The 24411-nt window shown below is 53.9% G+C and overlaps 9 protein-coding genes across 9 annotated transcripts; 5 read left to right on the top strand and 4 right to left on the bottom strand.

Annotated features, from left to right (window-relative positions):
• Positions 1-168: 168 nt before the first annotated feature.
• Positions 169-2496, bottom strand: BAUCODRAFT_75082 (uncharacterized protein; the record flags this gene model as incomplete). The annotated part of the gene is made up of 5 exons (XM_007680619.1): positions 169-550; positions 619-746; positions 807-1943; positions 1995-2405; positions 2473-2496. 5 exons carry the CDS (start codon positions 2494-2496, stop codon positions 169-171), a joined length of 2082 nt encoding a protein of 693 aa, XP_007678809.1.
• Positions 2497-3010: 514 nt separating this feature from the next.
• On the top strand, positions 3011-5124 carry BAUCODRAFT_141325 (uncharacterized protein). Its single transcript, XM_007680737.1, has 2 exons — positions 3011-3275; positions 3323-5124. Exons 1-2 carry the CDS (start codon positions 3111-3113, stop codon positions 4961-4963), a joined length of 1806 nt encoding a protein of 601 aa, XP_007678927.1. The 5' UTR covers positions 3011-3110; the 3' UTR covers positions 4964-5124.
• Positions 5125-5338: 214 nt separating this feature from the next.
• Positions 5339-7074, top strand: BAUCODRAFT_36365 (uncharacterized protein). The gene is made up of 2 exons (XM_007680426.1): positions 5339-5747; positions 5801-7074. The coding sequence occupies exons 1-2, from the start codon at positions 5654-5656 to the stop codon at positions 6934-6936; spliced, it is 1230 nt and encodes a 409-aa protein (XP_007678616.1). The 5' UTR covers positions 5339-5653; the 3' UTR covers positions 6937-7074.
• Positions 7075-7164: 90 nt separating this feature from the next.
• Positions 7165-11665, top strand: BAUCODRAFT_36364 (uncharacterized protein). Its single transcript, XM_007680425.1, has one exon. The coding sequence runs from the start codon at positions 7261-7263 to the stop codon at positions 11311-11313; it is 4053 nt and encodes a 1350-aa protein (XP_007678615.1). The 5' UTR covers positions 7165-7260; the 3' UTR covers positions 11314-11665.
• Positions 11666-11680: 15 nt separating this feature from the next.
• Positions 11681-15204, top strand: BAUCODRAFT_36363 (uncharacterized protein). The gene is made up of 2 exons (XM_007680424.1): positions 11681-14925; positions 14984-15204. Exons 1-2 carry the CDS (start codon positions 12131-12133, stop codon positions 14997-14999), a joined length of 2811 nt encoding a protein of 936 aa, XP_007678614.1. The 5' UTR covers positions 11681-12130; the 3' UTR covers positions 15000-15204.
• Positions 15205-15841: 637 nt separating this feature from the next.
• Positions 15842-16915, top strand: BAUCODRAFT_52470 (uncharacterized protein; the record flags this gene model as incomplete). The annotated part of the gene is made up of 1 exon (XM_007680541.1): positions 15842-16915. A coding segment is annotated over one exon (1074 nt), but the record flags the coding sequence as incomplete, so codon positions are not given.
• Positions 16916-16979: 64 nt separating this feature from the next.
• On the bottom strand, positions 16980-18743 carry BAUCODRAFT_75410 (uncharacterized protein; the record flags this gene model as incomplete). Its single annotated transcript, XM_007680635.1, has 1 exon — positions 16980-18743. The coding sequence occupies one exon, from the start codon at positions 18741-18743 to the stop codon at positions 16980-16982; it is 1764 nt and encodes a 587-aa protein (XP_007678825.1).
• Positions 18744-19634: 891 nt separating this feature from the next.
• On the bottom strand, positions 19635-22372 carry BAUCODRAFT_36360 (uncharacterized protein). Its single transcript, XM_007680423.1, has 2 exons — positions 20171-22372; positions 19635-20121 (listed from the first exon to the last, which is right to left on the bottom strand). Exons 1-2 carry the CDS (start codon positions 22124-22126, stop codon positions 19963-19965), a joined length of 2115 nt encoding a protein of 704 aa, XP_007678613.1. The 5' UTR covers positions 22127-22372; the 3' UTR covers positions 19635-19962.
• Positions 22373-22708: 336 nt separating this feature from the next.
• Positions 22709-23868, bottom strand: BAUCODRAFT_36359 (uncharacterized protein). The gene has a single exon (XM_007680422.1). The coding sequence runs from the start codon at positions 23620-23622 to the stop codon at positions 23173-23175; it is 450 nt and encodes a 149-aa protein (XP_007678612.1). The 5' UTR covers positions 23623-23868; the 3' UTR covers positions 22709-23172.
• Positions 23869-24411: the final 543 nt, after the last annotated feature.

The raw sequence follows: 24411 nt of genomic DNA, 5'->3' as shown, positions 1-24411 counted from the left end.
CAATAGATTTTCTGCTCTAGGATACAACAACCCTGCACAACAATTTTTCCCCGCCTGTGCCAGCGAGAGCGCGGCGCTCTTTCCACAACAAACAAACGTGATATGCAATAATCGTTGACTGACGAAGACACCAGAGAGAAGAGGGCGGGAAAGTAACGGTCACAACGGTCAACGTACCGAGTTACTAAGCCCTTGCCCTCCATACTCCTTCGCGGACCCAGGTCTTCGTTGCTGCGCCGCCGGATCATCTCCCAACCGTAGCTGCTCCATTCGTCTCTGGCTTTCCAGCCCGGCGTCTTTGACCGGGTAGCCCGTCGCACCGCTTCCGCCCAAAGGCCGCGGCGTCATGGCGCCGTTATGCTGCGTCGCGCCATTCGTCTTCATGCTCTCCGCAAGCTGCGTCAGGCGATCCCATTTCGCTTGTCGGTTCGCTTTCACGGCGTCGGCGTTGTTTTGTTGTTCGGTGTAGTCGTGCGAGCACTCGTCGAAGAGTTGCGGGTTCACCTCCATGAAGAGTTTCATGGCGTTGTAGACCATGCCGTGGATGGTTCTGACAGTCATCATTACGTCAGCTATGCCGTCGGTTTGGCAAGGTGGTGAGGGTAAGAGGGAGCATACCTGTTCCAGTGGCCTTTCGAGTTCTCGTATAGCGGCGCGAACATGATTGGCAGGATTACGTCCACGTTGTCGCTCACAAGGTTGCAAAAGTACTCATTGTTCCAGAAGTAGAGTGCCCGTTCGGCCACCTATTACACACCAATTGTCAGCAATGCACACAAAGTCTCGGTTGAAAATGATGTTCTTACCTGAAAGTGCGGACTCGCGACACTCTTCGCCAACTGATTGAACAGCGGCTCCTGCACCTTGGCAAACTCCGCTGGATCCATGACCTCGAAGATGTCCTCCACTTCATTCAAAAACATGACCTCTTTCGTGCTATTCACCTTGGGCCAATACCTCAGCAAACCCAACACCACTTCTTCCGTGAGCGAAGCATCCTTCTCCAAGAATTGCACGATACAGTACGCCAGCTGCGGATGGTACAAGCTCAGGCTCTTCACTTTGTGCATCGGTATCAGCACCCTCGTGAGGAATAACTTGTGCTCTTCCTTGAGTGGGAGCGCGAAGCCGTTGATTATGGAGCCCAGTATCTCAAGAAGTTCCGCGATACCGTTGAAGCGCTCAGTCTCGTAGATGAATTGGAAGAAGACGTTGTTGATGCTTCGGCGGATGAAGGAGCGCAGATTGAGGAACTTGCCGTAGATCCGGTGGAGGGTCGTTTTGAGGAAGTCACGTTCTCGCGGATCTTCTGAGTCGAAGAGCTCCAGTAATTGTAACACAAAGCCGTGGTCAATGTATTGCTTGGCGTAGTTGGTGTTAAAATCCTGACTCTCGATGAACCGGAGGAAGAACTCGTAGACGACCTGGATGTGCGGCCACGCGACCTCCAGCACCGGCTCGTCCTCTTCCGGGTCGAATGCCTCTCCCTGCGGGTTCATGGGGGGTGGTATTGGTCGAAATAAGTTCTTTGCGAACATCTCCACTACCCGAGGATACATTGGCTCTGAAATGACCTGGCGATTTTGCGCTACGTAGTCCAGCAGCTCATGGAGTGCCAAGCGCTTAATCTCTTTACTCTTCATATCGCCCGAGGCATCGTTGAAATCAAAGATGATGTTGCACTGATCCAGCTTCTGCATGAACAGCTCTTGCCGTCGGTTTGGCGGTACCTCGTGAAAGCCAGGTAGCTTTTCCAGCTCCCGCTGTCTCTGGTCCGAGATATCGAAGCGCGACGAATGCTGTCGCTTCGGTGTTCGCATGCCTTCCGGGACCGTGTCTTTTGGTGCCGCCGATAGTCGGTCGAACAGCAAACTCTTCTGGCCCGCTTTCGGGGGTGCAAGATCATGAGGCATAGACTCTGTAGCGCCAGGCGGTGGAGCGTGCTATACTAGTTAGCCAAACATAGCGTTAGCCATAGCGTGGCTTGGACTCACGGGTGTGTTGCTTTGCGAAATCACAACTCCAGGTATCATCGTCCTGGCATGTCCTCCCGGCGTAAGCTGTCCTTGCTGTGGTGCCGCATTGAGATTGTGTCGTTCGCCTGGGTTCTGCTGCGGCCCGCCAAATTGACCCTGATGAGGTCCAAAGCCCATGTTCATCTGCGGCGCCGCGGCTGGTGGCGGTGCAGCGCCGGGAGCTTGTTGCGGAGGCCCATCTGTGCCGGGCAGCGGCTTGTTCCGCGTATCCGCCAGGTTCGACTGTGAAGACGAGGGAGTAGCATGCGCAGAATTCGCCGGCGAGTGGTTTGATGAGCCGTCACGAGGTGATGCGGTCCCTGAGGAGCCGTCCTTCTTCTTGGCGAGCTTGTTGCCTTCTTTATCTTTGCCGCGCGAGAGCTGTTCTTGCTGTCAGAACAGAAGAGCACATCAACACATGAAGCAAGACTATGATGGGAGGAGGGGTATGACCTACCACTCGTTGCCTGAAGCCTTTCATCGTGAGTCTCGCAAAGCTGTAGCAAGCTTAGAGGGAGCCCAATGCCAGCCCACTCTGCAAGTGTATCCGTCCCCACCTAGCAGTCTGACCCTTTCCCGTGTTGACTTTGCGTCGGCGCCGAGCTCCAGTGCTTGTTCGATGAGATGCCACAGTGGTTACTGAGCCATTGAGGCTTGGTATACGGTGTATGGCCAGCGAGAGCGGCTCAATGTGGGTCGGTGATGTTCAGCACGAGGATCAGGCTTGGCTCCACGTGACCGGCAGTTTTAGGATGTGCGCGATATATGGAAAGGGATCCTGACAGGATCAAGGCGAAAGCAACAAGGAATCTGTAAGCGGCGTGAGTGGTGGGAAGACGCAATCGGTGGCTTCTGTGGATGTTGCAAGAGTGTGGGCATTGCTGGCGCAGCAGCGGCGCCGTACGCGGGAACTTCCCGATCGGTCTCCCGTCAAGCCGCAGCGGGGTTCAATCTCCAGGCCCAGTTTCGCCTCGCCAAGCACGTCTTCCTCCAGCACTCAATCTGCGTAGCCTGCATAGGAAAACCTGAGATTCTCTTCACGCAGCTATCCTCCGCGTAGGAAGACCGGGCAAGAGTATTCTGCTGTCGGGCGTGATGGCGGTGCCAGACAACTGGCCTGTAGATGAGCAATCTGTGCCCCAGGTCGCTCCTACCTATAGCGTCCCGTCGTCGATGATCGTAAGTATCGAACATCCATGTATCGTCAGGAATTTCCATAATGGTATCAAATCCCTTGGTGGCGAGGCACAGATCAAACATGTAAGTTGGCAACGAGACCATGCTCAATCCGCGCTGATTTGGCTCAGGTACTCGAACATAGAGTAGGAGACAGCACGATCAAGGTACCAGAAAGGCAGGCGAAGCTCCCCGAACCCGTTATTGGTTGCTCACTTAGACCACATGATCCATTGGCGAAGAAATTGGCTTCCACAGCCATTGAGACACGGAATGTACTCGTCAGGGTTACCGTGCCCAAATGGACTGGCCGCAAGCGAAAGAGAGGCTCAGACGAGCCTTTCACCGAACATGACGCCGCTGCAACGCACAGTGTCAGTCTCAAAGCCCCGGAGTTGCTTCGACGCATGCGAGACAACGAGGGAAAGTACAGCATTGAGCCTGTCGGTGTGATTACAGAAACGCACAAGTTTCGAGCTCAGGCGGACTTTCAAATGTATATGGGCGACCTTCCTATCATGCAGAACTTCAAACACCATGTCATATCCTCAAGATACGAAGACCTAGCCAAGTTTAGGATGAACATCGAGCCGGGGGTAACGAAGAATGTGTCGATCTCACTCCCGCCAAGCTTTATAGCCAACGATCAGCCATATCGCTACGAGTATCAGCAAGCACCTGGCGTTGTCTACTCCTTCGACGAGCACGGTCAACCCACGAGTTCGAATGCCCACCCTCCTCCAAGGCGGATAATGACCTCTCTCGCACCGGATGCTCAGGATGTGCCGCTCGGCCCTCCACCAGATCTCAAGGTCACCAGCAAAAGCCCTGTCCACCTCAACCAAGCGGTCGGAGATATTGCAAAGTACCTTGAGACACGCCCAATGGTGACCAAGCGTGTCCTCGGCAACGTCTTCCCTCAGTACCCGGAAGGCACGATCAAGGAGGCCACGCAATGGCTCGGCTACAGCTTCTCCGCTGGACCCTTCCGTGACACGCTCATCAAGTACGGCCTTGATCCTCGGACTGATCCGAAGTATCGCTTCTACCAGATATGTGTCTTTGCTCTGGGCGGCAACCTTCCGCCGCCGAGCAGCCAACCCAGTCGGACTAAGTCGAAAGCCTTTCGCCATGCAATCAACACCAACATCAACAAGAACTCTCTGCCTCATATCTTCGACGGCAAGACGCCGGCCACAGACGGCGGTAAAATGTGGCAGGTCTGCGATGTAACCGAACCGTTACTGCATCGCCTCCTTCAAACAGACGACGTCCGGACAGAGTGCGATGCGCACATCAATGGATGGTACAAAGGTGGCACGATGGCCAAGGTCCGCATCATCATGCGTGACATGATACTCTGCACTCATAATGGCGAAGAACAATCGGAGGAGCTGTACCAGATGCTCGCGGAGTTGCCGGACGAGCTGACGGCGGAGAACGAGGAAGAGGCTCGTACCACCACGGTCAATGGTGGGGAGCTGAACGAGAAAGCGCTGGATATGGTAAGGGAGTACCGCAACCTTGCGAAATGGAGTGAGGCTGCGACGAACAGGAGGTTGAAGGCTGCGGCTAGACCTGGAGAAGGTGGAAGGGGCAGGATGTCCGAGCAGGTAGTGACGCCAAGGACCGATGGGGTCGATGGTGGTGACATCGGACTTGGCAGATATGATGAGTTGGACGGAACGGGAGGGTTTGAGGCGAACATGGACGACATACAGGACTTAGACATTGGAGCTACGCCTTTGGCTGAAGTAAGTGGTGAGAAATGAAGCGAGTTCATGACACCTTTCCGGGACGAACAGCTGTAAACGATGGCTCAAGATGTATCGCAACACTTTTTGAAACGCTTCTGAAGGGCGATTTCAAAACTGACACGATCCGTTGCTGTGACAGCGAGGGGCAATTGTCAAATCAATAGTCGTTGCCGCCCACCCTCCCAACTCTGTGTTGGCAGTCAAAGTAAAGCTTTCGAGCAAGAATCGTCGTTGAGGTCGTCAAACCCAAACCGAAGGCTAGCGCTTAAACATGCCTTGACAGCGATGGCAGTGCATCAGAATGGTGTGTTGGTGGGAGCGTCAGAGCCTGGAAGTGTTGAGACCCCTGTCGTAAAACGCGCCGAACACGCGCCTGTGGATCGCTCGGCAACACACATCTGGCTCCGCTGAGTCCAACACGTCTGCTCCACGCTCACGAACTTGCATTAGCTCTCTTCATCGCGGTCACGACACGAGAGTCTGTGCGGAGGCGGTTCAGAACGTGTAGCAATTCTTCATAGACTGTATCGTCTCTTTAGCAACAACTCCTTCCCAACATTCGTTCTTCGTCGCGGGGTTGTTATCATTACCACGCTGGTAGTGCAGACAGTCGCTTGTGGCATTGAACGGCAGCTACTGGTTAGCCCACTGCAACTGGCCAGACAGGATTCTCGGTAGAAGGGCGAGGTGGTGATAGGAACTACAATGACAACCCACGCGCCCATGGCACGGGTGCCTTTTGCACCTGTGGACAACCCTCGTCTGCAGCATCTGGCCAATGCGAAGAACCGCCAGAATGGTAGGCTTTCGAACGTGACACCATTGTCAATAAATCTGTACTTACGCTGCTAGGCTTGCTCGCCTCCAAGAGTGGCTTGGGTGCCAAAGCGAACAGTGCATCGCCCAAGGATGCCTTCTCTCCCAACAAACGCCGCTTTGAGCCCTCGAGCTTCGATGAGGATGATAGCGAGAATGTCGATCCAACGGTGCTCACCTCGCCTTCCAAGAAGAGCAAGAGCAGCGCCTTCGACAGCGCTGCTAAGCCATTCACTTTCTCACTGACGCCCGCCAACTCCATGCCACCTCCGCCAACCATTCCTTCCCGCCTATCGACTCCTGCTCGTGCCAACATGGCGTCTCCTCGTGCACCTTCTACTGCTCCTGCCGGCCGTTCTCCTAAACGCAAGATTGCTGGTATCACTAAAAACCGTCGCATCTCGGCACCTTTCACTCGCATCGACCCGCCATTCGCTTCTCGCGGCTCTTCCTTGCCATTCAGCCTGGACGCTGCACTCAGTGGCACCTTCTCGACCTCCCAAAGTACTGGCGCAACCATCAAAGAGAGCATGCCGAAGGACTGGTTCTTCGATATCTATGAGGACTCGCCGGAGGAGGAAGCTGCCAACCTTATGGAGCACAGCACGCTCACGTTAGACATCAGCTCAGACGAGGAGGGTAGCAAACGCGTGCGCGACGATAGGGGCAAGGAGAACACACCGCCTGCCGACTATGATGCACCTACCGCTTCCCGTTCACTTGGTGAGCCTGCTGTCGCTGCGCCGAGACACGTCAAGAAGACAGAGATTATCCGCAGGAAAATCGTTGGCGAGGAAATGGATGACGGAGAGCGCTCGCCGTTGTCTGACCTTGAGACCGAGCCATTTATCCCAGAAGGTCTGGACAAGGACTCGCATGTCCTCGTTCAGCCAACGCCGGAGAAGGCTGCAGCTGCTAAGCTTGACTTCAATGAGCTTTTCGCTCCGTTGTCGCCTTTCGTCAAGAAAACAAGCACCAAAAGCGCAACGTCTAGTCTCTCTGCATCAATCTCCTCGAAGACTGAGCACGACACCAACAGCGGCATCATTATCTGGGAAGACAACGTAAAATCGCAGGAAAGGGCGGTATTCCATGCCCAGGGTATCAGGGTCAACTCGTCGAAGGTATTAGAGGTTTGTGATGAGAATACTGCGCCTGTCGAGGAGCTTTGAGGTTATGTAGCATGGTGGCGCGGCTTGTTGGATACTGCGTTGTTCCGTCTTGCTGTTAGAGTTCTAAGGCGCGCATATGTTCGATACCAGGAATGTGACCGATTGAATGAATTTGAAGTATCAGCGTTTATAGCGACAAGATTTGACTTCACTATTCACATTATCGTGTAAAATCCTCTACCTTCTCGCAAGTTGCTGGCGCCGGCTGCATCCGAGCGAATAAGGCGTCGGCACCAAACTTCATGCGCTTTTGCGATCGTACAAGCCAGCAGCACACATCTTGGGATGCTCAGGTGAACACGAAATCCGACATCTCCGTTAGGCATGGAGGGCGCGCAGAGTGCAACCCGAGCGTTTCCAGGCTCTGCCGCCTTCTCCGGCTTCCGCCTTCGACGCCTTGCCACAGCAATAGGTGCAAGCCAGCTTCAAGCGATATGGGTGCACTATGTTGCGTCGAAGCATGAGCTTCTCGGGGAACAAATCTCGGTACTTGATCAATTACTGGACTATGGCTCTTATCCGGAGTCTACGGAAAGGCTGTACGGTATCTTACTCAAGGCTGTCATTAACGGGGCGCCACCGGACGACGCCTCTGTGAGATTGTTCTATGTGTATCCTCGGCCCGGTACGATTTCGCCATGGAGCTCGAAGGCGACGAGTATTGCGCAGGTGTGCGGACTTGGGGACGTGGTTGAAAGGGTAGAACGAGGCGTGCTATTTGCGGCGACTTTCTCTCAGCCGCTTGAGGATGGCAAAATCCCGAATGCTGACGCGCTGCACGATCGTATGACGGAGAGTGTTGGTTCCAAGCCGCCAAATCTGCATTCAATGTTCGCTCAATTGCCACCCAAGCCACTGCGACGGATTCAGCTTCACGGCGATAAAGGTGCACTCAGGGAGGCTAATCGGACGCTTGGCCTTGCTTTGGACGACTCGGAAATGGACTACCTGATCGACGCATATACTAACCAGTTGCACCGCGATCCAACGGACGTCGAGCTCTTCATGTTTGCTCAGGTCAACTCCGAACATTGCAGACATAAGCAATTCAACGCAGACTGGACGATCGACGGCGTCAAGAAGCCCCGCAGTCTGTTCTCAATGATTCGAAATACCCACAGCGCCCATCCGAAGCATGTCATCAGCGCTTACAGCGACAATGCTGCGGTGTTGCAAGGCTATGATGGCAGCTTCTGGGCGCCTGAGAGTAGCACCGGCGAGTGGAGGCAGACGAAGGAAACGGTGCACTACCTGGCCAAAGTCGAGACACACAATCACCCCACAGCTGTATCGCCATACCCTGGAGCAGCGACAGGATCTGGTGGCGAGATAAGAGACGAAGGCGCGGTTGGGAGAGGATCGAAGCCAAAGGCGGGATTATCTGGCTTCACCGTCTCAGATCTGCTAATACCGGACTTCCGACAACCGTGGGAGCTCGATGTGGGCAAGCCGGCACATTTGGCGAGCAGTCTTGACATAATGCTTGAAGCACCTATTGGCAGCGCTGCTTTCAACAATGAGTTTGGCCGACCGTGCACCACCGGCTATTTCCGTACCCTCACGACGAAAGTACCAACTGCTGATGGCAAGACCGAGGTACGAGGGTACCACAAGCCTATCATGATCGCTGGCGGAGTTGGTACCGTGCGGCCACAGCACGCTCTGAAGCAGAAAGGCCTGGTCAGCCAAGGTGCGCATCTCATCGTCTTGGGCGGTCCTGCTATGCTCATTGGCCTCGGTGGAGGTGCTGCGTCAAGCATACAGTCAGGTGAAGGAAGCGTCGATTTGGACTTTGCAAGCGTGCAGCGCGGCAATGCGGAAGTGCAACGGCGGGCGCAGGAAGTCATCAACAACTGCACCGCCATGGGTCCGCAAAGCCCCATTCAATTGATACATGATGTTGGCGCTGGAGGTTTATCAAACGCGCTCCCAGAGCTTGTCGAAGACGCTGGCTTCGGCGCGCGTTTCGAACTCAGAGAGATTGATAACGCGGATAAGAGTCTCAGTCCTCTGCAAATCTGGTGTTGCGAGGCTCAGGAGCGGTATGTCATGGCCATCGCACCGGACAAGCTTGAGATTTTCGTACGAATAGCGAGACGCGAGCGCTGCGGATTTTCGGTCGTCGGACGTGCACAGAAGGAGAAGCGGCTGATACTGATGGATCGAGATTCGCAAGAAGAGCCAACGCCTATTGATCTGCCGATGTCCGTGTTGTTCGGCAAGCCGCCCAAGATGCACCGTATCGTGGACTCGAGAAGACTAAAGCTACCCTCGTTTGACAGCAGTCTGTCTGCGTATTTACCAAAAATGCCGGCGCAGGACGTACTGGGCAATGCAGTCGACCGCGTCCTAGCCCTCCCTGCGGTCGGTTCCAAATCCTTTCTCATCACGATCTCGGATCGTACTGTAGGTGGTTTAACGGTCAGAGACCAGATGGTGGGTCCATGGCAGACGCCCGTGGCCGATGTGTCAGTAACTGCAACATCGCTTACACCGGGCATACGCACGGGCGAAGCAATGGCCATGGGTGAGCGACCATCTATTGCGCTTATATCGCCTGCAGCATCAGCGCGTATGGCTGTCGCTGAGTCATTACTGAACATTGCCGCGGCGAGTGTAGAAAACCGGCTCAATCGTATAAGGCTCTCGGCGAACTGGATGGCGGCGAGCAGTCATCCAGGCGAGGGTGCAGCGCTATATGAGGCTGTAGAAGCTATTGGCATGCAGCTATGTCCTGATCTTGGCATCAGCATACCCGTTGGAAAGGACTCAATGTCCATGAAGACTAGATGGGAGGATAAGGAAGTGACAGCGCCGCTGTCGCTGGTCATTACCGCCTTTGCGCCAGTGAATGATATCGGCAGCACTTGGACGCCAACTCTAAGACGACCGGAAGAGGTGGGCGACACATTACTGATGTTCGTTGACCTTGCGGAGGGGAAGAAGGCGCTTGGCGGTTCGGCTCTAGCGCAGGTGTTTGGCCAAGTTGGCAACCAGGCTCCGGATGTGCGAGACGTGGAGCTGATCAAAGATTTCTATCATGCCATCGAGCAGCTGCACGAGTCAGAGATTGTGCTGGCCTACCATGATCGATCCGACGGAGGCGTGCTCACGACACTGGTAGAGATGATGCTCGCTGGCCGTTGTGGCGTGGATGTCATGCTCGACAACGTCGTCAAGTCTGGCAGGACCCAGGATCTCGTCGAGACCCTGTTTAACGAAGAGCTTGGCGCCGTGTTTCAGATCAGGAAGAAGCACGAAAATGAGTTCCGTGGCGTCTTTGCGCCTATGCGTCCGATCGTATTAGGCGCCGTGTCGAAAGCGCCGAAACAGGATTTGGCGATGTGGTACGGTGCAAACTGCGTCTACCGCGCTTCGAGGAAGGAGCTGCAGCAGAAGTGGTCCCAGACATCGTGGGCTATGCAGCGTTTACGTGACAATCCAGACTGTGCGGATGCCGAGAAGGCGAGCATAGACAATGACGGCGATCCTGGTCTGCAATACAAGCTTACCTTCAAACCGCAAGAGAACATCTTGACCTACACTGCAAGCTTTACCTCACAGCTACGCGCTAAGCCTAGGGTGGCGATTCTGCGTGAGCAAGGCGTCAATGGTCAAGCAGAGATGGCGTGCGCATTCGCTTCGGCCGGCTTCTCTCCCATCGACGTGCACATGACCGACATACTGTCTGGAAGATTCTCACTCGCATCCTGTGTTGGCCTTGCGGCTTGTGGAGGCTTCAGCTACGGCGATGTCCTCGGTGCTGGACAAGGCTGGGCTAAGAGCGTACTGCTGCACGAGGGAGCACGCAACGAGTTTAAAGCATTCTTTGAGCGCAAGGACACATTCACCCTCGGTGTCTGTAATGGCTGTCAATTCCTCTCGCGCCTAACTGAGCTCATACCGGGCGCTGAGTCCTGGCCGACGTTCGAGCGCAACATATCTGAGCAGTACGAGGCGCGCGTTTGCATGGTCGAGGTCAGCGACCCGGCAAACCAGACTTCCAGCGTCTTCTTGCACGGGATGCATGGTTCGTTTCTGCCCATCGTCACCGCCCATGGCGAAGGGCGAGCACAGTTTTCGCCAACCGGCAGTGCAACGCCGCAGTCTCTGATCGACCAGGGGCTAGTGTGTATGCGGTATACGGATAATCACTTGAGACCGACCGAGCGGTATCCGCACAATCCGAATGGTAGTCCACTCGGCATTACGGCCGTCAGAACTCCTGACGGCAGGGTTCTGGCACTCATGCCCCATCCAGAGCGAACTATCTTGAAGGATGTTGGCAGCTATATTCCGAAAGAGCAGGCCAAGGAGTGGGGCGAATTTGGGCCATGGATACGGTTGTTCAGAAGCGCGCGCAGGTGGTGCGCGTAACGCGGAAGCCGGTCGTGACGTTGCTAACACGCACTCACGCTGTCAATCAGCGGTTTACTTGTATGCATAGCGTGGCGTTGGCGGGAAGTGGATGTGGGCGGTATAGGAGGCCTCAGCTGATACGCTCGGGAATTGGTCTTTCAAAGTGGGAGGGGGAACCATGAGTCCAGAAGCGATCGTGCTGTGCTGTCGAATTTAATCCTTCTCCGTAGCTAGCATGGTCCATTGTAGATACATAGAGCACCTGTGAGAGTCGGGTCCTGTACCAAATTCGTGGCGCTCATAGGGCTGAGAGCAAGCTTCCGGGCCGGTAAGAGATCGAGCCTCGGGATCGTCAAATGAAACTAACTCGATGTCATTGCTTGGTGTAGCTCCACTCGCACGACCACTACTCTGCGATAAGTACAAGCAATTTCAAGCATAATCAATCAATATGCATAACGACCTTGGAAAAGATCCGCCTGGGGCTTCTTAGCACTATCCCTACGAGCACTACCTGGAGACATTGAGAACTCGGGCGAACGCAAACCATTGAGCATCTCCGGGGCGCAGCACGACCGCCGAGTACTCGGCAAATGACTGCACTTATGAAGACACCAGGGAGGTGCTGACAACCTTACGCCCTCAAGAAGACTTTGAGTTGGGTGAAGGATCACCAGACTCAAAGTGACGGCTTGCGCAAGAAAAGTGACGGCTCGGAGCTGTGTGAACAGTGACGGAGACTGAGTGGTCAGCCAAGATTCCGACATCGACCTTGGCTGGGCCTCTCAAATCACTGGCGAAAGGGTCTGGACTGTGAACGAACAACACCGCCGTGATGGTATTCGAACCTATAGTCGAGGCCGCCAGGCGCCTCGGTCAGGTCGACCCACGAAAATGGAGAAAGCTGCATTTCAACTTTATCACATGTCACTATATGTATCTGGTGAGCATGACCATCATTGGCTCGATCATTCTGTATCCAAAAGCGGGACTATTGCCATATATCGATGCCCTCTTTTTCGCCGCCGGCGCCTCGACGCAGTCCGGCTTAAACACAGTCGATGTGAACAACCTTTACTTGTATCAGCAGGTCACACTCATGTTGATCGCTTGTGTTTGCAATCCGATCTTCATCAACTCCGCAGTCGTCTTCGTGAGGCTTTACTGGTTCGAGAAGCGTTTCCACAACTTGGTAAAAGAGGTGCGGGAGCAGCGGCGTTCAAGAGCGAAGACCATTACCCGCACAAAGAGCGAAATGCGTAACAGCGCGGACCTTGATCGGTTAGAGAAGGGAGTCAATGGACGGGAGATCAAGGTTCTGCACGACGCTACGAAGGTCAATGGCGACGAGGATATCAATGCGGGGTTGACCGACTTACAGAAGGACGTCGCGAAAAAGCTAAATGACAACCATGCGCTGGACAGCGAATCGGTGACGCCGAGGAGTAGCAACCGACATAGCGATCAAAGCGACGAGATACCACCAGATCAACTAGACCATGTGGGTGAGCGTGAGCACCCGAATACGCCTGCCGCGACATACCTCGGAATGCCGCCACGCCTGCACCGCGACATTACGTTCGCAGACGAACTGCCTGCGCCTGGCTCTGACAAGACGGAATCGATGCCAGCGCCAATACGCGACGGAGACGACATGGACAAGCACATATTGTTCCTTGAGCGGCAGCGAGGTGCTGCAAAGGAAACGAATGCCCTTCGAATACCTGGTCCGCGAGATGTTGACCTCGGCGCTGTGCCACAAGAACTTGAGGCCGGTGATTTGCGGCGACCACAAACTCGTGGCTCGGCAACTCAAGGCTTCGCCGATACGGAGCGCTCCACTCGCAGTGTGGACGGACGAAGCGATGAGGTGACCATCAATCAGCACCCACGGCGTGGTATTACCATCAACGAACCTCAACATCCTGGCCACCACCGCCGTGACAGCGAATCTGTGAGTGGCAGCCACTTCGACGGTGTTCGGGATAGAGTGGGCAGAGTACTAAGCGGAATCTCGCAACGCCATAATAGATCGCGGGGTCCACCGGTTCTTACTGGCGTTCGCCGTACCGTGACACAAACGCTAAGCAGTCTCACCACTGCGCGTAGCCGGGAGAGAGACGACGATCCCATGCCATATCTGAGCTGGCAGGCTACCACAGGACGCAACAGTGCCTTCCTTGGCTTGACGCCAGCCCAACGCGAAGAGCTCGGTGGCATTGAGTATCGAGCCCTGAAGACACTCGCAAAGATCCTGATCGCCTACTTCGTTGGCTTTCACGCACTCGGTATGGCGGTATTACTGCCCTGGATAATGCACACCCAACCATGGAAATCATACGTGCAGTCAGTCGGACAGGATGCCGGCTGGTGGGGCGTATTCACGCCTGCATCAATGTTCAACGATCTTGGTTACACCATCACGCCCGACTCAATGATAAGCTTTCAGACAGCGGTTCTCCCACTCCTGTTCGGTTCCTACCTCATCATCATTGGCAACACAGGCTTCCCGTGCATGCTGCGATTTACCATATGGGTTGCATCGAAATTGACTGCTCATGGCAGCGCGACGTGGGAGGAGCTGCGTTTCCTGCTCGACCATCCCCGACGGTGTTTCACGCTACTATTTCCATCAAGGGCTACTTGGTGGCTATTCTGGATCCTCGTCCTGCTGAACGGCATTGATCTCGTATTCTTCATCATCTTGGATCTGAACGACACCACCGTTACATCGCTGGCTCCAGGCTTCCGTGTGCTCAACGGTTGGTTCCAAGCCGTGTCCACGAGGACAGCCGGTTTTGGTTGCGTCAACCTCGCCAATCTCCATCCTGCAATCCAGGTCAGCTATCTGATCATGATGTACATCTCCGTATTTCCGATCGCCATTTCGGTGCGCCGAACCAATGTGTACGAAGAGAAGAGTCTGGGAATCTGGGGAGGTGAAGAGGAAGACGGCGAAGGTGGAGAGCAGAGCTACGTGGGCCAGCATCTGCGACGACAGCTCAGCTTCGACTTGTGGTACGTGTTCTTAGGCTTCTTCATCATCTGCATCGTGGAGGGTGGACGCTTGGAGAATACTAACGACTACGGTTTCACCATGTTTTCCGTGCTGTTTGAGATCGTGTCGGCGTACGGTACGGTGGGCTTGAGCTTGGGGTATCCAACCATCAATGCGAGTTTCTCGGCGGAGTTCAAGGTCATCAGCAAGCTTGTCATCATCGCTATGATGCTCCGAGGCAGGCATCGTGGGCTCCCGTATGCACTAGATCGTGCTATCTTGTTGCCCTCGGACAACCTACATAAGAAGGATGATGAGATTGCAGCACTGAGTCGGCGACGCAGCTCGATCTTCAATACTACTGGGTCGTGGCAGGAGGGCGATCTCGATGAGATGGGTTTGCCGAAGCAACATCCAGGTGGCCAAACGACTGACGCAGCTATGACTGCTGGAGCAGGTGGGTTTGACAGCCCGGATGGCATGAGCAGGACGCGTAGACGCCCCAGTGCAGTCACTACAGCAAGCCAGGCTAGTGATCGTGATGTCCACCACCAGCGACTGCGCCGCCCGCAAGACCGAAGGAGGAGTGTTGGGGCGTTGCTATCGAGCGGATTGAGCGCCGGGCCGACCTGGTAAGAAAAGTGCTGACTCACTGACGCGGAGGAATCTTACTGACTGTGAGCTCTATAGGTCGAGATCGGACTAGCTGCGAGCTAGAATGTGCTATATGATGAGCGTTCTGAGCGTTTTGAGCGTCTAACGACATGGCGTCGGTACAAACGGGTACATACCCTACAGAGGGACATGGACAGCCACAAGGGTATGATGAAGCATTGAATCCGTGAATTGCCCATTGCGCCCTGTACACATTAATCCAAACCCCCTATGATTATGACCAAAGCATTCCTCCAAACTCATTGTAGATGTTCCCAGGTGCTGTTTCCGTCATGTATTGATTATGAGCGCACAATGGAACGTCAGTGTGGATCACCGTCATCGCGCAGCAATCTTCGTGATTCTCACACTTCTGAGTCCGCTTCAACACTTAAAGAGGGTTGGTTGTTGAAACGGCTTTCCACTTTAAAGAAGCAAGTCCGCTAATCTAGTTACCCGGATAGGTAGCTAAGGTAAACCTGTTATTGTGGTATAGGTACCGAGAAGGTGGATGAAGCCAAGCGAATTGTAAGTATGAAAGCATGCTTGACGGGCTGTGACCTCGAACAATATCAATATCGCTGTCCAAAAGCGTGATATTTATCCTCGGCAGGTTTTGTGCACACATTCGTCCCGGTGAAGCGCACAAACATGGCAGACGTGCGACAGCGACGGAGACCAGAGGCAACTGAACCTGCTGTGACCCAGCAACCGGTCACGACTGTGTCCACCACACATCCTTTCTCCTGGACAGACTACTCAACGTGGCCGCTTAGTCTACGATGGGGTCCCGTCTATCTGATCTTACTTGGCATCTTCGTGGCGGTATACTGGCAAAACTATGTTTCACAGCCCTCCCTCGACGTGAGCACGTACGAGAGCTGCATTGCCACTTTCAACTTCACATTCAGAGTGAATGCCGTTCGTCACCAAGCGGAGCATTTGGCGAACCATAGCTGGGAGTATGGTACTACAGCGGAAGCGGTAATGGAGCTGGTGAACCCGGAGAAGTCTGTCTTCGGAAGTGATCCATTCAAGGGCAACCATATCCCGTATCAAGCGTTGCACATGGATCAGGCACTCATTTGGGTGTACCAGCACATCGAATATGAGGAGCAAATGCTATACGCCGATGAATACAGTGTCTCAGATCCTGCATCGTTGGGTGTGGCAGCAGTAATGGTCGGAACGCGGTGGAGTCGTTACTTGACTGCTTGCGAGAGGCAGAAGGAGTACTTACTCGACAGGGCACCACGCTACTCCAATGGTGCCATAAGCCACAGGCAACAGGTAGCAGAGCTTTGGTCAGACGCTGTCTCCATGTTCCCGCCTTTCCTGGCCTATTATGGAGTGTACAAGAAGGATCTGGATCTGTTGCGGGAAGCTGTTCGACAGATCGAGCTGTACAGAAACATACTCTCCATCAGCGACGGGCCTGAAAAGGGTCTCTGGAAGCACATCGTCGGCCCATCGGAAATGGCTGACGAAGGTGCTTGGAGTACGGGTAATGGATGGGCGGCTTATGGGATGGCTAGGGTGAGGGCTACGATCTCCGGCTGGAATGTGAGCAGGGAAGCAATGCAGCCCGAGATGGAGAAGCTCGACGGATGGATTGGCGAGATCATCGACGGCGCCGTCAGCACCGACGATGATCAGTCTGGCCTACTTCGGAACTATTTGGGTGATCGGAGCTGGTGGGGCGAGGTGTCCGGCACGGCTTTGCTCACGGCAGCAACGTATCGTATGGCGCTTTTCAGGCCTGAGATCTACGCCCAACCGAAGTACATGAGCTGGGCGAGTGCTAAAAGGCACGCGGTCACTTCTCGTGTGGATGACAATGGCTTCGCAGAACCAGCTGTCAATGCTTTGAAACATGACTCACGTGAGCCGATGAAGAGCGGTTCTGAAGGGGCGGCCTTCATGCTCATGCTGGGCTCGGCGTGGAGAGACTGCGTGTGCAGAGGTGTGCTTAGTCCGTCAGAAGAGCAGTATCAGAGGTAATGGCTGGAAGTCACTTCGTTTCTGCAGCCTGCTACTCACGATTACGCTTCACCAGCCGTAGTGAAAGGCCGTCGGTTGCGTCTTTGACGTCGTAGATGCCTTCCATCTGTAGCGTTAGGATCGATTGACTTTTGCGCATCCGGCTTTCTAGCCTGAGTTGTGCTTGCTTCTCGTCCTCACCATCAAGACAAACAGCTTGAATGCGGTTCCGACGCAATAACATCAGCATCACGGTGACGAACTCCACGCGAGCCATTCCCATGCCTGGACAGACTCGAGGTCCGGTGCTCCACGGCACATAGCTCCCTCGTGGCGGCTGAAAGATGACGTGCGCGCTGCCAGATGGGTTGAGCCAGCGCGTAGGTCGGAAAAGCGTTTCGTCATCGTCGCTGCTTTCCTCGCCAGGTTGGATATTTAGGTTGCGCCAGACTGCTGGGTCGAGATGCAAGAGGATGGTATTCACGTAACAAGTGGTCTTCGGCGGTATCCAGTATGCTCCAGTCGATGTTTGGATGGTCTGAGCTGTTGCCGTCTGCTTCGAGATGTGAATGAGTGGCGTAAAGAGTCGCAGTGTCTCCAACATGAACGCTACCGTACGGTTCGCTTTCGGGTAGACGGTAGTATAATCGAGCTCTGCTGCGGTTGCGGTAGACGGCACGATCTGGTCAACTTCTTCTAGAAGCCAGTCCTGCCAAGCTGGGTACCGTGCCAGTAGAGCTAGTGCGTAAGACAGAGTATTGGCTGTGGTGTCGAAGCCAGCAATGGTGAACAGGAAAAGATTGCCTATCATCTCTTCCTCCGACAAGGCGTTTCCTTTCATATCAGCCTCGCTTTCTGAAGCTTTCAAGAGCTGACTCATAATGTTGCTTCGTGTCTCAGCAGACTTGGAAGCTGCCGCACGTTGTCTCTCTTGCTCGATCATGTCTTTGGTGTGCACCGGAAACTCTCTCATCGCACAGGACAATGTACGCATGTTCTCAGCAGCCGGCCATGTAGACGGCCAGTTTGCCAGCAGCCACTGCGGTAGCAGCATGGGACCAGTGATGTTGTAGATGACTGACTTGACTGACTCAATGTAGTTGAGTTTGTAGCCAGGCTTAGGCTTCTCAAGTGTGTCGCCACTGAAGGACACAGTCGCGCCCATGCCTGCGCCGCTAAGAACATGGATCGTGATTTTCTTCATCATGTCGAAGAGTTTGTTCGTTTCTGCACAGTCTGATGTGTCAGACGAGCTGCGATAGACTTCGTCCATGAGACCCTCGGTCTGCCGCACACTCTCGTCGAAAACAGCTTTGGATATGCGCTCATTGATCACTGAGGCGACCACTTTCCGCTGCCTAGCCCATCGATCACCGTTAGTTGTCAGCACATTGTGACCAAAGCGAGCCATGAAAAGATCGGTCAAGTCGAGTTGGTGAAAGTCGTTCGGGCGGCGTAGTACCTCCCATACCACCTCTGCGTCGCTCGTCCAAAATTCGCTTCTACCAAGGCCGACATGCATGTATGTTCGCTTGCCACCGAGGTACTCCTTGTGTGGACGTCCGCGTTCGTGAAACTCCCAGCCGTAGATGGTTAGTCGAAGCCGTTTGTAAATCGACTTCGGCAGCCATTTCTCGAGATGTGGGCGTAATGCCACAGCTGTCACCATCCAGACGAAGTGGTTTTGGTCCCATGGCACTACGAGCATTGGCAGGCCAGACTTGCTGGCATAGTAGAGGTTGCGTACGAAGCAGTAAATGAAGGTTGAGCAATATGCTGCGATTAGGATGCCAACGATTTGAAGGATGGAGGGCATATTGGACTGATCGTGTATCCTGGCTGGTTGAGATGGGTTTCAGTAGGCAGGCCGAGGTGCTGTTGTTATATGCACACCATTTCTTAAGAAAAAGCTATGTTAAGTATAGTGAGCCTAGCTCAGTCATTTGCTGATATATGTATATGTTAGGATTCCATCCTTCGACCAGGTACTCAAATGACTCCATGGATCAGCTCAGCGTACTCCAGTTATGGTCGGCAGTCGAAAGTGCCCGGCGTTACGTTCTGCCTTAGGCATGAGTCATTGACTTCACTTTCCGGCCTAAGCAGACGTAAAGGATTGTTTACAGCGGGGCCGAAAACATTGTTAGCTATGGAATGGGTAGCTACCAAAAGATCTAAGTGTGCCACAACGAATACCCATTGATAGCAGAGCAGCGCGCATGATTGAATCCAGTCTGGTGCGGAAAACCGAACTCCGGGGGCCAGCAAGCCCGCATTGCTTGATCTTGACGAAATCCTTATCAGGAGTCGAATCCGAGTCTACACAAGCACAAAACAAAAGATAATCTATCCATTGGGCTCCGCCGCGACGATGGGACGGTTAGCTTTCGAGCATTTACTGTCAGTTGGGATAGTAAACCTACTTCGAACGCGGGGCCTCTTGCAATCTGGTAAGACCCAAAGCACTTGACAACATTAGCTTACAGCCGAAAGTGATTGGGGCAGAAGACGACCTACAGAATCATACCACTAGACCACGAAGCCAGTTTTAGCAGGCTTCAACCCCAACACAATACATAACCAGTTTTCATTTTCGAAAGCACAGAGCGATCTCCTTGGACCTACAGTGCTATACAAATACTGACGATCGATAGTTTCTGGGATAAGCTTAATGCTTCGAAGCAAATTGCATGAGTTGGCTGCGTTTGTGGGTCTCCAGATCTTGTTCTCGTGCCGCTTAGGTTGCAACAGGCTTAGCCGAATGCACATGAAACCCACTGGCTGCCCGCAATACTCTTACCTTAACTCACGCGACGCACACAACAATATTTACTTAGCATCTCAACAAACCCCTTTACCATGTGGACCGATTGATCGAGTCAACAGAAGTCTGACATCCTCGCAGTGACATGATCGAACAGCAAAGCTGTGAATGATCGAAGATGAAAAGTAACCTGCAACTTTGAACTCGTTGTTCAATCGTGAAGTCGTTGAAAACATTGCAGCTAAGGTGCGAGTTGATCAAGTTGTTAGGTTTAGAGCTTGCTCTGAGGCTTTACAACGTCCTCCACCTGTGCGAACTGATAGTAGTACTTCAGGCACTCCTTGTTCGCCAGGGTGTCCGAAGGCTTGATCGTCTTGCCAGAGACGATTTGTTTCACTGGGAGCTCGACCTTTTTCAGATTGATGGTTGTCTGCTGTTGTCAGCGCTACGGTCAGACTTCCAAGAGTGACTGCACTTACGGGTATCTCAGGCGTCTCAAACACATACTTCGGCACGCATCTCCTGCCGACATCCCTCGCAATGGCGTCCTTCACCCGCCGCACTAGCGCTTGCGTGAACTTCTTCCCCGGCTTCATCAGCAAGAACAACAGCACACTCTCATCCATATCCTGCGGTCTCCGCTGACCAACGCAAACACTATCCAGAATTTCATCGTTGAAGTTTGCATCCAAGCAGTTGTAGACTTCAGCACTACCGAACCTAACACCACTAGGATTGAGAACGCCGTCGGCACGACCATGGAAGTGTATCTGCTTGTTCTCCGGATGTATCGAAACGAAGTCACCGTGCGTCCAGGCGTTGTCGAAGCGAGCAAAATAGGCATTGAAGTACTTCTCACCCTTCGGATCATCCCAGAACTTCACCGGCATTGTCGGAAACGCTCGGGTGCATACGAGCTCTCCCGACTCGCCCCCGGACACTGGACGGCCTTTGATGCCTTTCCCACCTTCAATTTCTTGGTCGAAAACCTCAATCTTCATGCCGAGAGCTGCTGTCATGGTACCGCCGCAGTGCATAGGCTTCATCGTTGTGTCCATGGCAAAGCAGGCAGCCAGATCCGTTCCTCCGGAGATGTTGGCCAACTGAACGTGTGACGGAAATCCTTGGTCGTAGAACCACTCGAACTGGGCTTCCGAAAGCACCATGCCCGTACTGGTTACTCTGCGGAGATGGCTCAGATCTGTGACGTCGCGCGGCAGCACCGGCGGCTTCGCAGTGGCGAGCGTCTGCATATACCGCGGCGATATACCAAGATCGGTCACTTTCTGCTCCCCCACCATCTTGACGAACGTTGTGAGATCTGGCTGAAAGGGTGAGCCATCGTAAAGTATTACCCTAGCACCGCCCAGCATCGATAGACAACTCGTCAGATACATGATCCAGCCCGTCGTGGTATACTGCAAAGTGCACAGCTCCTCCGCATCGAAAGCCGTGTTATCACGGTGAAGGTTCGCCTCCTTTCTTGAGTTGATAAGTACAGCACCTCCCGCATGGGTTATGCATTTCGGCATCCCTGTTGTCCCACTCGAGTACACGATAATAAACGGATCGCAAAAGTCGATCCGCTCGAAACGAAGAGTCTCATCGCCTTTGCCGGCGCGGAGAAAGCTTGCCATCGTCTCGCACTTCGGCACACCGGAAACGTCAGCTGGCTTATCGTGCCAGCGCGGCATGCTCACAAGACCCTCCACTTCTTGGATATCTCTCAGCCCGCTCTCGATCTCCGCCATCTTCGGCCGCAGGTCGATGGTCCTGCCATTGTACACCGCCCAATCATCGACGAAGACATACTTCGGCTTGATCTGCCGCAAGCGATCAAGAATACCCTTGGTGCCCATATCGGTCGACGAGCTGCTGAAGATGGCACCAAGCGCGGTTGTAGCGTAAAACACCGTCATAGTGTCGAACGAATTGGACGCAACGACAGCGACGCGATCACCCTTTCGAACACCGCGTGCCCGCATAGCATTGGCGAGGAGACCGACATGTTCTCGAACATCCTTCCACGTGAAGTTCTTGATCTCAGTACAGCCTTCACGAACTTCGGTACAAGCTATGGCACCATCTCGCTTCCGGGTTGTTGTCTGCTTGCTAGGATCCTGCGGGTCTGGCCAAAAGAGAATGTTCTCTGCGAAGTTGACTTTGACTCCCTCGAACCATGCCGGGATCGAGTCCATACGGGCGTTCTCGTCAACAGCCCTACTATAGCTACCACTATGTATGATGGGATGCTGCTGGAAAACCTCTTCCCAGAATTCGTTGAGATGGTCGACGGAGAATGCGTGAAGATCGTCCCATGATTGTAGATTGCGTCCTCGCTTGCTATTTACATGCTGCATGAATTTGTAGGCAAGGGTGTTCTTGGGATCGGCAGGATCCCAGAGCTTCCGGCTCTGAATTGGTGAGTCCGCCATGGCTGATAGCAGAAGCCTAGCCCTTCGATGAGAGGCACGGCCGGTTTCGTGAAACTCGATCTATATGTTGTGCGCGCAGATTCACACAAGTGAGGTTTTTACGCAAGCAACACTAATGTCTAACTTCGAGCGTATGGACAGCATAGAGGTAGGGATTAGCTCCGCTGTAGCAACTTCACAGGCATTTACAATGCAGCATATAGAGAAGACTTGATCTGTTACCGGAGGTCTGCATGAGCAACATCCGCTGCAACGCATGGCAGCAGTACTCCGCACCATATTCGACTCTCGTTCCGCGGTGAGTCGGCATCTGTGGGCAACAATGAGGAGACTCTCTTCAGCCGAGGATGCAACCAAAGAGCTCCAGCTCGAACAGTGAATCTCTGCAATTGGCTCGGTTATCACGGACACTAGCAGAAGTTCGGTGCGAGCGTGAACACAACTTCGCGCAAATTGTTGTATGCGCTCTTTCCTTCCTTCTCATCACGCACCCTACAAGACAGTGCTTGTCAGCAGCCACACCCAATCACGTCTCGTGGCTTGAGGTGTGCTTCAATTGTTGCTCTTGCGATTCTGCGGTGCGGAGAAGGAATGCCTTATTCGGCACCATTAAGAGCTGGCTATGCATTGCTTACGGTTGTGTAGGCGGCGTCAGAGGTGCCGCACATAATTCCATTCATACCAAATGTATGGAGTGGGGATAGGAGAGGAACCCGGTGGCGGGATGTAATGTGAAGGGACTGCATTTGCGCGAGCGCTTGGTTTGCTTCGCGCATTTGGTAAGTACCCAATCACTGTACCGACTGGCGAAGCTCTTCCTCCCAGACTTCAACCCTCTGTCTCCTTTCACTTACCAGGCTCGTGACTTGCTTTCGTCAAAGTACGTGCCTGATAGCTTGGCACTCTGACCGCGCATACTGCGCTGCTGCCTTTCCTTAGATCGCGGCTTAGATCGCGGCAAACCCTGCGGAAGCACGACAGGCTTCCATCGCCCCCTGCTGCAGCCTAATCAACTGTAAACCGCTTCACAGGCGATGTCTTGTCGTTCACCTGATCTCCTCACAGTCCCACTTCGTCTCTCTGGCCTCAGCTTCAGCCTTCCACCCAGCCTCCTCGAACCCCGCGGCGGCCTCACACCACTTCCCAGCCTCGCTCGCCCTGCCCACAGCAATCAAGGCAGCGCCGACATCGGCCAAACTCTCGGCAGCACCTAGCAGCATCTGCTTCTCGCTCAACCGGCATGCTTGGATCCTGAAGTCGAACCAAAATTTTCGCTCCTCGTAGGTCACGGGCGTAGGGAAGGCTGGCGTTCGTGTTGGTATCAGTACTTGGGCGAGTTCGGTGCGCTCGACGTCGAGGAGTTCGGCGAACCAGATTACTATCTGTTGACGTGCGCTTTCGCCGCGAGGAAGAATGAGGATCTTGAGGTAGGTTGCGCGGAAGAGGTCGAGAATCTGGCGCTCAAGGTAGGTGTTGTGGTTACTGGAGGATGGCATGGTGGTGGAGGAGTTGGGCCAGGCTAGGTTATAATGCCGATTGACTACTTTATCCAGCGGTGGATGTATGTGGGCGGCTTTTCACTTTTGCATCTATTCGACGATGGTATGAGTCAAGGCGTGTTGGGTGAAGAGTACTTATAAAGACCATCTCACTTAGCAGGCAGGTGAATGTGAGGGCGAGACAGACATCGATGGCTGCCTCATTGACCGGTGGCAAACTGATGTTTCAGGCAGCAAACCGCGCCTTCCTTTCACAGATCGCAATTAAAAGTGAATGCGAGTCAGCGTAACCACCTCTGGCATCATGTTCCAGAGATTGAACGATGCGGCTCGTTTACTCTTTAACCATGAGTCACGGTTATAGACAGTATGGCAGATCTAGGTAAACAACCTTCAGCAGCATGACATGGAACAACCGGCGTCCGACTACGACAAGTACGCAGATGCGGCAGCTGTCACCTCTGGGCTGGCTGAAAGATTGCTGCGCTCTTACCGTGCCTGGCGATGCAGGCTTCGAGGGCCGTGTCCGCCCTATCCATGAGCTTCCCTTCTTCGACGTAACGCAGCACTGTACTGGCGCTCATAGTGGTACTGAATATGGAGTATTGTCAGGAGCAGTCCGCTTCAACCAGGGCGCTCACTACACGAGGAGTCAGCGCCGAGCCGCCTGCATCGAAGCCACTCTGCAATGCGAGGAAGATCATGGCCAAGCTGTAACTTTGTGCGACAAAGCGACAATGGTGTTCGTGACCCGACGCTAGAGATAGTCATGGTTTGCACCAGTGA

The sequence above is a fragment of the Baudoinia panamericana genome, assembly GCF_000338955.1.
Source record: "Baudoinia panamericana UAMH 10762 unplaced genomic scaffold BAUCOscaffold_10, whole genome shotgun sequence".
Classification (NCBI taxonomy): domain Eukaryota; kingdom Fungi; phylum Ascomycota; class Dothideomycetes; order Mycosphaerellales; family Teratosphaeriaceae; genus Baudoinia; species Baudoinia panamericana.
Note: the sequence above shows the minus strand (reverse complement) of the source record. Positions and strands in the feature narration are given on the sequence as shown.